Source organism: Triplophysa rosa, linkage group LG10, assembly GCF_024868665.1.
Source record: "Triplophysa rosa linkage group LG10, Trosa_1v2, whole genome shotgun sequence".
Classification (NCBI taxonomy): Eukaryota; Metazoa; Chordata; class Actinopteri; order Cypriniformes; family Nemacheilidae; genus Triplophysa; species Triplophysa rosa.
Window position 1 is genome coordinate 17,688,646 of NC_079899.1, and position 12,129 is coordinate 17,700,774.

Sequence of the window (12,129 nt, forward strand, 5' to 3'; positions counted from 1 at the left end):
GTCCTTAATACACAATAAAATCATCATAAGAACGTATTAAGACGAGCTCTTTCGTTTTGCTTTAACACTATAAACAATAAAATATATACTTTTTCATACAAAATGACATTTGTCAGTAATACAGCTATTTTGGGGGAAAATGTCAATAATTGCATTGCAGGATGATTTAAGGTGTGTAAAGTTAATCTGGAGTCTGGAGCCCTGTGATGATGTTTGACGAGTGTTGCTTTTTCAAATGCACATCATAAACGATTCATACGCTTAATCTTGTAGTGATTGTAGATTGAGCAGTACTTCCTACTGATAAAAGAGCCATAGTTCACAGAAGAACACAGAATCAAAGCCTTTGCCATTTCAGAATCGCCCTAGACATGTCTAATTAGTGTGAATCGCGATATATATCGTCCCAGCCCTAACCAAAGCCCACTTCGCTAAGGCACCATAGCATTTAAAATTAAGAATTATTTCAATGGCAATCGTGTCTAACAGTAAATAAATATCAAAGCTGGAAAAGTATATGCAAGCTCTACAATTATGAAAGATTTTAGATATATTCACCTGAATGCTGACCTGTACAGTAATGCTCCAGTAAAGTAAGTTCATTACCGAATGGCTCAGCATAACTGTGCCCTTAAGTCAAATGTAATGCACCAATAAGGAAGATATTCTTGGCTTGCACTGAAATACAGGGCGCCAGGCTTTAAGGCAAAGTGGAATCCCATATGAAGCATGCTGGGATTTTAAAGGGCTGAGCTGAGACTTGGCCACTGCAACACTTTGAAGGATTTCCCTTCCTCATTCCAGTCAGACTGACCTGTGGCTCGCGACCTTAAGCAAAGCAGCCTGCTGCCCCGGCCAATGGTGTAGTAGAGCAACACAATATGGCAGCAATGCTGTAAAGCAACTAACCATTACTGCTGCGGTCAGGGGGTGTCACAATATGTGACCCGGTCTGTGAAATCCAGGCAAATGTTTCAAAATCTAGACATAACAAGCATCAAAGTTTGATTTCAATCATTCTTTGACATGGTCTTACTTTAAATACTCTATGGCAACTAAATGACACCATTTAAACATTTTTGCTGCAAAACACCAGCGACAATAAATATTACAGCAGAGAATCCACCATGGTTACATACTACTGCATTAAATTAAATTAAAGGAATTAAATCCTCAGCAATTGTGTCCATACTATAAAGGCGTGGGAACCACAAGTGTATACAACATTACTTTACACCAGAGACACTGGAGAATTCAACTATTAAACATTTTATGTTGCCAACTGCCAAGTGACAAGTGAATCAACAGGCGGGGATACCTAAGCAGGCTGTGGCGTGCCCTATATCCTAGCAACATGCTTCTGGAACACTGCCCAAGGTGTGGGCTGGATGCTGGCTGACCACTTACACAGTAAGACACACAGAGCTGTTGTACGCTACCAATGGCTACAGAAAAACTATCATGCAACATTATCTAGCTCTCATAACTGGTCCAGGCCAAATTTCCTATACTGACTCTTTCTATTACATCCACCTTAAAATGCTTCAATTTCCTCTTTCATTTGCATTTTTTAATGATCCCCTAAAGATTTGTTCAATCTTTTAGTCTTCCACACATTTTCCCCCAGTCTTGCCCTGAGAACATTTTCCATCTTTAGTGCATTCCAGAACAAATGACTGTGGTTTTTCTACATAAAATGTGAGAATGTGAACTTTTCCTCGAGCTTGGAGAGCTGTTTCCTCCTGAGACCAAAGTGGAAAACTTTCCATCAGAACAATGGCACAGCGGACAGATGAACCACAAAACATACAGATCACGAAGCCATCACACACACACACATAGTTGACTAGCATCCCCCTGGTACAACCGGCTTTCAGCATCTTGTTAGTCAATGAATAATAGTCTTTCATCACAGTCAGCTTCACTGTGACTCTGCATTGGTCCACACGCATTACTATGCAGACAACAGTCTGTGCATCCCGAACACGCAAATACAATACAAGAAAAGTGAATAGCTCACCCCAAAAAAAACACTTAAGTAAATGAGTTTTTCTTCAGCTGAACACAAACAAAGATTTAAAAAAGATGTTTAATTTTGGGTGAAGTGAACTAATTTATCAAAGCAATGGTTCTCAAACTTTTTCAGCATGACAGCTGCCTTACTAGGGTACACAAGCTTAACATATTAAATTATACACCGAAGCATCGATTATTTTTGGGTGACAGCATTATCCTCTGATATCTTATCTGAGAAATTCTATATTTCATTAAATGTCATTAAATTGTGCCCCCCAGGGGCCATCTGGTTTTTAAACCATATTATGAAATAGTGTTTTTCCATAGAAAGGTATTCTTTCCCAGCAGTGCCATTAGCAGCAGACATTAGTGCATTTCTAGCATACCAATACCTGACACATCTGGAACACCTCAAGGGTTTGTGTGTCAAACATGAGTAAAGCGTTCAATTAAATACACCTCCAGGGCCAAAAAATAATGCTGCACCTGAACAGAATACTTCAAATGAGTTAAGAAAACTTTCCTTGTGGAACTGTGAGTGGCAAGCAAGTTGGCATAATTACAAAACTACTAAACCCCTTCTGAAATCTGCAAGACATCCGTCACGTTAGCCTGTCCTGTAGAAGGTGCTCTTAAAACTAAAAGACTTAAAAACTAGAGGAATTTTGTGAAGTAATTCCCTGATAAACTGTGATTCACGACTCTTATGCTGCGTCCCAATTCGCCTACATATACAATGCCCTGAAAAGTATGCACTGTTTTTGCTTTGGAAAGGTATATACATTTTAGTGCTCAGCAATACTGTATGCACGCACTGGGACAAAATAAAACGCGAAACGAAGTGGCCGTTGTTGCCTAGACGACACTGTAATCCTTAACTGTCACGAACATCAAAATACAGCTCTTCCTTGCATTTAAGTATTTATTCATTTATTATTTTGTATGTAATGTTTACTCTATACTTAATAAATGTAATTTAGCGAAGCATCTTTTCTTAATTTTATTAATGCAGTGTAGCGTCACTAAACTCTGAAGCACTAAAAAAGCTGTGTTGTGGGTAATATCAGCCGTTAAGTGTCCATGGATTCACACTTCGAATTTTCACCGGAAACAGTAGACCATCCGGGTACTTTGAGAATACTCATTTCAGCATACTATGATTTGGGACATACTAATTCTACGTTGCAGCATACCAATGTAAAAACACTATGTAGCAGGGATGTAAAGCAAATATTCAATTCCAGGACCAAATGTAAAACTTTAAGAGTCGGATCATAAATATGAGTTCCACTACTATCTATTGGGTTTACACCCATTTTGCAGATTAAATGAAATGCACTGAAACACAGAATGAAAATGCACTGATATTTTACCCACTTCATTGTTAAGAATTACTATTATTTCACAAGCCGAGTAACACACCCATTTTGACACTGACAATTAAGAAGACCTCATTCATTTAAATATTTCAGAAACAATCCATAAACAAACATAAAGAGAAAATGCTGAAGGAAAGTATAGGTGTACATCGCCAGCCTCTACACACAGACACGCCCATATCGCCTCTGGAAATGATATATCACCGCCGCGAGATACGTCACGGGCCAACTCAGCATTCCAGAAGCCGGACTCGCGCGCGCGCACACACACACACACACACACACACACACACACACACACACACACACACACACACACACACACACACACGCTGGGGTGGAAATGAGCAGCGGCATCCGAGAGACAGACATGCAAGCAGTGACAACATACCATTTCTTAGTGCATTCCACCATGAGTTCCTGATAGGATGCCACGAACTGGAATTTGGAGGCATGTTTCCCAACACGCTGCAGTCTCTTCCACACCGAAGCCATGTTTATTCCTGTATTGAGGAACTGACAGTTTGCACAAAATACTGTCCCGTTTTGACGCCGCCTCCTGGCAAATCGTCTGCTTGGAAAAGTTCTCAAAAGTATCCGTCCAAATCTGAGTTATGTGCATTCATTGATGTTTTAAGTTGGTGAAAATTGGGTATGGAAACGGGAAACGCGTAGATCCTGGTCAAAACATTAGGGCTGATAAACGCAGATCACCATGGTGACATGTTAAATCCATGGGTGCGACTGAAAGCTCTCGCATAGCTCATATAGTACAGTAAATCTTTCTAAATAAACTCCGCATGAAATTCAGTATTCCTCCTTTCCAAGTGTCAATATACCTGCAGAGGAAAAGAGCGAGATGGTTAGGTCTCCGTAATAAAAAGCTGTTGCATTTAGCAAATATGCAGCAAATTCGTGTCAACCTTTATTACAAATCTCTTCACTTAAACAACGCAACTATCTGCCAGCATTATCTGGTTATTTTAGAAGTCTATGAAATCTGTGGCCATCTTGAGTTCAAAGGCTGATAATACCAGCAGCACAAAATTCTCTATCAGTAACTGAGCAACCGTATTTCATAACACGTTACATTCAACTTTCTGGACCAGTTACAATGATCCAATGAAAGATACGATGCAAGAACTGGGTATTGATACTATACATTGTACACAAACAAACATGTTACAAGTGTCATTTACTAAAGCAGCATCCCTAATAGCTGGATGATTACATTGATTACAAGTTGGTTAAGAGTTTAAAACCTCACTAAACCTTCATTTTTCATTATTCTCGCAACTGTTGCTGTGCAGACATCTACGACTAAATATTTATATCCATACATGACTGAAGACTTCTCTAAACAACTTGAACTCTCATCTGCATACTACAAAGTGAGCTGTCAGTGCTAGTGCATTAACAGTTAACTGCTGTAACACTGACTTTAGACATCTGCTCTCAGGTTACGGTTAAAGAGCCTCTTTAAAGCCACGGTGTCTTAATGACTACCTGACTAGCAAGGTAGCTAAAGGCATCATTACAGTTATCAATAAGCCCTTATAACAACAGCTCATTCATAAACAAGGGCTCCAGCTCGCATTCCCGGAGTCCCGAACTCACCGCGTGGATAATGCAGCAGCGGCGGGTGAACGCGCCCGATGCGGCGGGAGGCGCGAGGCTGCATTCAGCCCGCTAACGAGCTAAAGAGCCGCACTGGCAGGATCTTTCCATAGAGCTCCGCTAGCAGCCTCGGCTAACCTTAGCCAGGCGGGCTATCCTATGGCAAACTGAAGCAGAGAAAACTGTATTCCTTGGATAATCGCACTCTTTCTGACAACAATCAAGCTGAGAAGTATGAGGGCGAGATGAAGCGATTTTTCCCGGTTGAGAGAAATTCCAGTGCTGTTTTCACGTTCACACACAAACTCCGCGTATCAGGACTCCATCATTTTCCTCCCCAATCCCACATTCAGTCAAACATCTGTGCTGTGCCTCCGGGATACGCCCCCGCACCATCTCCCATTGGCTTTCGGGTGGTCAATATTTACATATTCATGATGTTTCTTAACGCCTATTGGGCAATGGAAACATCTTTCAGGGATTTTTAACCCGCCCGTGTGTGCAAGCAAACTGAGTTGAGTGGGAACATAAGTGTTGCAATGTAAACATTCTGCTGAGAATATAACCGTGATATATAAGTGTTGCAAAAATTGATATATTGTCAATTTCTTAGTATTATCTCAGTATTACAAGTAGAGTAAATTGGTAGTATACTATCTTTGCATTACTAAAAAGGTTAAAACAAAAAATATAATAAAAAGTGTGTGTGTGCGTGTGTGCGTGTGCGTGTGCGTGTGCGTGTGTGTGTGTGTGAGAGAGAGAGAGAGAGAGAGAGAGTTCCAAGACACATTCCACTGCCAAATGACACCGGAAAAATCTATTGATCAAAGTCATATTAACCTAAAACCTAACAGCAGTTTTCTTTCTGTCCATTACCTAAAGAATACAGATAATACATTTTTAAACAGATAAGAAAGTTAAACTTCAAATAATGTGCGCTTCAGTGTATTAATGTATGGCTTTTCAAGTGACCGGTTTATCAGAAGCTTGTGGATGTTCATAAATCAGTTACAGTGAAACAAAAATGCTGTGTCAAAAAATGCTTTGAAGCAGAAAAAATGTATTGGGAATGCACACAGGAGATTGTGAATATGTGGGGGGGGGGGGGGGCTCATGTCATGTAGAATGCCGGTTCTTCGGCGTCCTGATTGTTATCTTGAAGAAGTGAGTGAGACGGGTTTCCTCCCTGATGTTGAAATATCGCAAGATGTGAAGCTGTATGAGGGTGTCGGGGCAAAGAAGGGTGTGTTTCCTAAAAGCAGTCACAGTGTATACAGAGAGAGCTGTAACATCCTTACTGCAGTGTCATGGTGCCAAGTGCTCATCTGAGCTCTTGGACAGACCAATCAGACACGCTTGCCTTGTGCCAGACAAGGTTTCAAGAAGTCTGTAGATCAGATCGTGCTTTTTATGGCTTGCCAACACTTTAGAACATGTGTTAGCAAAACATTCAACCTCTCAGGCCAATGCTATGACGTGCCAACACCATCTTGTAACAGACAATCTCCTCTGTGATGTAGGAAAGTGGGGAAGGATTTTCTCTTTAATGAAAAAGCCCTCACAAGAAAGATAGAAAGCTGAACAAAACATCCAGGTTGGTATTAAAGTGTAAAACCCAATGATTTAATTTCAAAGGGGTCTCCACCCAGCTGCCCAGTTTTGGCATGGCGTGAGTCTGCAGTTTGTCTGTGTATTGACTTTACTTTCTCCTTCTTCCTGTGTGTGTCCCAGTGGTAATATGAGTGTGTACACTGCCAGTGAGATAAGCATGCTTACTGTAAGTGAATCATTCCCTTACAAGCGGACAAGCAGGCACAGTGAAGACAAAGAAATGAAAGAACAGTGATGTCACACAATGGATTCTCAGACTGCAGACAAGAGACACCACAGAAAAACTACAGAGCCTTTACACACCTCATGATGGGAAATTCAATTCTCTGTATTTGTTATGTCGAAACTCACACACCTCATTATGAGGAAATGAATCTGTATTTTAATGGGCAAAGTGGGCAGTGTCTGAGATTAAGTGCATCATTCATGAGATACATTGAAGTGTGTATCCTTAATTTTCACTAGAATGTCATCTAACACTGTTCATTTGTATGTGTGTGTGCACTGAGATTCAATCTCTTTATTTAAATAATGTGTACAGGCATTGTACAAAGTAGGTTGTTTTTAATCCATAATTGGGTCAAAAGGGGACAAACATAACCATTGGCATCAACATTTTTCCAAAATTGCATTTGTCCCTTTTTGACTTTACCATAGATTGAATGTTACCAACATTCTTCTGTGAACTATCCCTTCTAAACATATGCTAAACATATGAAGTTGTAAATTGACAATCAAACATCTTCTCAAAAAATTATTTCATTTAATTGTTGATCCAGAACAGTAGGCTATAGTCCCTTTTAAAGGGATAGTTCAGCCAAAAATGAAAATTCTGCCATCATTTACTCAGCCTCAAGTTTTTTCAAATCTATAATCATTTAGTTGTTCCGCTGAACACAAAAGAAGATATGTGTAAGAATGTTCGTAACCGAACAGTTCTGGGGCACCATTGACTTCCATAGTAGGAAACAAAACTACTATGGTAGTCAATGGTGTCCCCAGAATGGTTTGGTTTCCTACATTATTCTAAATATCTTCTTTGTGTTCAATAGAACAAATAGATTTATGCAGATTTTAAACAACATGAGGGTGAGTAAATGATGACAGAATTTTCATTTTCAAGTGAACTATCCCTTATGCCAAAACAGTCAGTCACAGACCGAACTTTGTTAGAGCAGATGGGTGTTCTAACTAGAAGCAGAAATAAAACTATCTGTTTCTGTGCTTTACTGCAATGCACTCACAATACTGCATTGCATGAGTTCATGACATCACAGCATGTCATAATACTCCAGACCAGCTGCAGACCTTATTGACCAACATAAGTTAACAATAAAGGTACCCATATGTTTCTGGGGAATAGTTTAAAAGCCTATTGACCTATGTCAATTCAGTTTTATATCTCAAAACGAAATGTAATCTGTACAGTTACAGAAATTAAACAAATTAAAAGTACACAAATTAAAATATACATGTATGTAATATATGTAAGTTGTTTATGTAATATGTAAAATAGGCTGTAAAGTTTATACGAACTCACAAACTTATACATATACACCTTATAAATATGATGGCTCAATTGAGTCAGCATTATATCAGGAATGTCCAACAAACTAAATTAATTAGCAGAAATGTCAAAGTTCCACAATGTCCTTGCAACATACCTGCAATAAACACATTTTTATGGGCAGTACACAATCTTATGTCATATAAAACATGTTTTGAGTCAATGGACAACCCATTTAAAACATCTTCTGTTTTATAATAGTTAAACTGACTATGTGATATCACAGTTATCTTCTTCAATAGCGCATTCAATCTTCTGACAGTACATCATGATTTGTCATAACCGGTAGAGCAAGCTGTAATCGGCTGCAACTTCTCTGTTGTGAGCAACTCATAGAAAAAAATCACACGCACGTGCGCTAACAATTGCTGACTTCTGGACAATGAGCTTTGGTGATTTTCTCTGCCCACATTTTCTTCTGCAAAAGTGCCGAAGAATGGAATTCTGGGAAGAAACTTTGAAGAGGAGGGAACAGTGATTGTGTGTGTTTACAATAAAAGTTTAGATTCCGGAATGAAGGCACGTAGGCTGATTTAAATCCAAACCATGGATGGGATTATTGGCAAAATCATATTTTTTATTTGCAATAAAGCTATATTAATAAAAAATGACTGATTTAACACATTACAGTGGGACGTGGAATTGTAATTGGCTTACATCATCCCAACCGTAGTTATGAGCCTGATGAAGAGTATAAAAATTAGAGAAAAAACAGATGAATAAATAATGAGAGAGATCGAGACAAGAAAAGAGAGCATGATAAAAAAAAACAGCAAGAGAAAAAGATGAAGGTTTTCTTTGACCCTGCTGTCTAGGTAGTTGACATTAAAGCAGCATGAGATACGGGAGAAATATCAAAGGGGGAGGAGATCATAATGACCTTCCTGCTGATATATCCTGTAGTTAGTCTGGCTCTCTCTCTTATTGCTTGCAGGTGAAATAATAAAGTCTCCGTAGAACTGCTGTAATGTGTGTGTGGAGGGTACTGAAACAAGGAGCTTTTACCGCAAGGGAAAGACAGTGTCATTACAAGTTGGTGCATGTGAAGAAATGTGTCGCACAAGTCAATACTGACAACAATCCTAAAATGTGTTTATGCATGTGTGTGCGTGTGTGTTATTCAGCACTAAAGTATGAAGACCATGTGGGAGAAAGCAGCTATAAGTCCACCCACACACACATTTATTTTAATTGTCTGAAGCATTTACACATAAACAAATGAACATATTTACAATAATCGATTTGTTTATACTATTCATGTACAAACATTAAGTACCTACCTACAGAGAGAGAGAGAGAGAGAGAGAGAGAGAGAGAGAGAGAGAGAGACAGACAGACATGTATATAGACAGATATAAACACATACTGTAAATACCTGCATTATTTTGTATGCATATTTTCATTTTGTATTTTACTGTATATTGTAACATTGAAGAGAGCACTGACAACATAAGTAACACATTTAATTTAGTCTAATTTAACAATTCACACACTTACAAGAGTCTTAATGATTCATGGCAGCTGATTTAAAATGGCCATTTTTCTGCGCTTTCTTGGTCTATTGTTTGACAAAATACTCAGGATTTACTGTCAAAAAACCTGCAGAGACTAGAACAGCAGCACATGCTCATTGGCTATTCAAGTAAATGGTCAAAAGGTGGTGACCTAATGCTGTAAAAAGTGAGCAGACATACAGTATACTGTACGTGTGTATGTGCTGCCCTAGTATCGAGATGACTTAATTCCAAATAACAAAAAAAAAACATATTTATCTTGAAATAATATCTTGAATTTCTTTCATGGAGTGTAAACTGCACATTAACACTGTAAAACACTAAGGGTCGGTTTCCCGGACAGGGCTTAATACTAGTCCAAGACTAACTTAACTGTTAGAGGTTTCTTGATCGAAAACAACTTACACTGACATATATCTTAAAATATATCAGTGCAATTGTTTTGTCTCGAAATGCACACCAGTTTTGTGTTTTGTGAGGTTTTTTTTTAAATGACTTAAATATCCTAATTTAACTAAAGCCTAGTCCTGGTTTAAAATAATCTCTGTCCGGGAAACCGCCCCTATGTCTTTAACACGGTCCTGCCAGGGACAGAACTTTTCCAGTCCTGTCGAGTTTCCACAGCGAGACCAAGGCTGGCTACATGGAAAAACTGAGTGACTAACTCACTGTAGAATACAAGAGAGAGCATACAAGTTTTAGGCCTCAATCTTCGGAAGTCTAAACAATTTTTTTAATCATTCAGAATGGCTGACAGCAAGATGTTGGTATACTGTAAATCTGTGAATAATGAATGCGTCTTCCATTTTGCAGTAGTTTGGGTTTGATTCGACTACTTTACCATATTTACGGGGTCATGTGAACGATTGTTATGTAAGGCGAAATATCTGTAGCTCCTTTTTTCCATGCGACTCATGCGTCAGAGGAAGTATGGGCTGATTATTTTATTACTCTGAACAAATGAAACAGACTCTGGGAGATTTAATAGCCCCGATGACTGCTGCTATGCCCTCGTTCTTAGTTTTTTTCTTTGCTATGTCTCTCTTTTTCTTTCAGACACAGAGATGCTTTCATCTAAATAAAAAATGGCCTAAAATATTGATGACTCATCCTGCACTTGACAGACATATGTCCAATTAAATGGCTAGAGGCTTAATTAAAAATGAGACGCTTTATTTCGTTACGACTCTTAAAAAACTAATCGCACAGCTCTCCTCCACAAGCCACATTCTCAAGTTTGGTCAAATCTCTAACCCTTCATTAGCAATAGCAATACCAATACCTACCTTATAGATAGGACAGAGACAAACCACACAGCTCAGAATTTTACAAAAGTTCTGGCATCAGCTGCTGCAGTAGAACTGATCTGGATCCACTCAGTCTGACATCTGCATTCTTATGCTTGTAGAAACACATACACACAATGAACAGGTGAACAAATCCGTGTATTTATGATGCATTGAATGCCAGATAAGAGGAGTGAAAACCAACTCTTTAATTCCTGAGTGTCCAGTGAGTGCCCAAAAAAAATGAAGCTGTCAGACTGTGCAAGAAAAACATGGTGGTAGGCATGTCTGAAAAACACAGAGAAGCAAAATGCATGAAATGACTTTGTCTTTCTGAATCCTCCACTGAATCCTGTCAGAGCATCAGGGCACAGAGCAGAGCCATAAAGATAATACAGCCTGTGATCTTTCAGTCCACTACAGTCTGTCTTTCCAAAGAGAGAGATTCTTCAAAATAAAAGACAATTTGGAAGCAGGGAATAAAAGAAAAACATGAGGAGATTATGTTGGCTGCATTTGAGAGCGTAGCTTGCTTGGCAGAGCTCAAGTCAGCACAGCCAAGCTGAACAAAAATCAGCACACTCCACTCTGTCGACTGGATTTTCAGGCGTTTGTTTTTTATTTCTGCCTTCTCATATCCAAACATGGCCATAGATGCTCGATCTGTATGAGGGAGTAAAGTTAAAGGTGATGAAGTTCTACACCCTACATGCTCAGACACCTCATTGTTTCTCATGCTGTGTGTTTCAGTTACACAAACACTGATATCCTATTGCAAACACGCAAGTTTCATTTATTCCCCGAGGCTATGTGCAATACGATTGTAAAAACAGTGTTACTCCACTTCACTAACAACCAAAAAAAATTCTGAACGGATTTACTGCAAAAGCCTTATTAAGTCATCATTTAGACCTAATTAGAACACCTACGGTTCAACACCTACAACACCGTACTATTCAAAATTTCTCACACACGGCACTCAAACCTATGGAAGAGCGTCTATCCATCCCAAATGAGAAGGTCTCTATAACAACCCCTCACGTGACCTCTTGATTCATGTCCTTAGGGATGAGGGGAACAAGAAAAGGCTTGGCACTAAACTCATGGGACGAACAAGGTTAACACACAGATTCACTTTC

At 39.0% G+C, this 12,129-nt stretch overlaps 1 protein-coding gene across 8 annotated transcripts in view; it reads right to left on the reverse strand.

Annotated features, from left to right (window-relative positions):
* The window catches only part of ehbp1 (EH domain binding protein 1), a 127,594-nt gene extending 122,235 nt beyond the window's left edge, over window positions 1–5,359 (reverse strand). For all 8 annotated transcript variants that reach the window (XM_057343278.1, XM_057343276.1, XM_057343275.1 and 5 more), the window contains exons 1-2: window positions 5,013–5,359; window positions 3,787–4,234 (exon numbers count right to left, since the gene is read on the reverse strand). In XM_057343278.1, the coding sequence (XP_057199261.1) occupies window positions 3,787–3,890 (104 nt within the window). In that variant the 5' untranslated portion in view covers window positions 3,891–4,234; window positions 5,013–5,359. The remainder of the gene's footprint in view (window positions 1–3,786; window positions 4,235–5,012) is intronic.
* Between the last annotated feature and the right edge of the window lie 6,770 nt (window positions 5,360–12,129).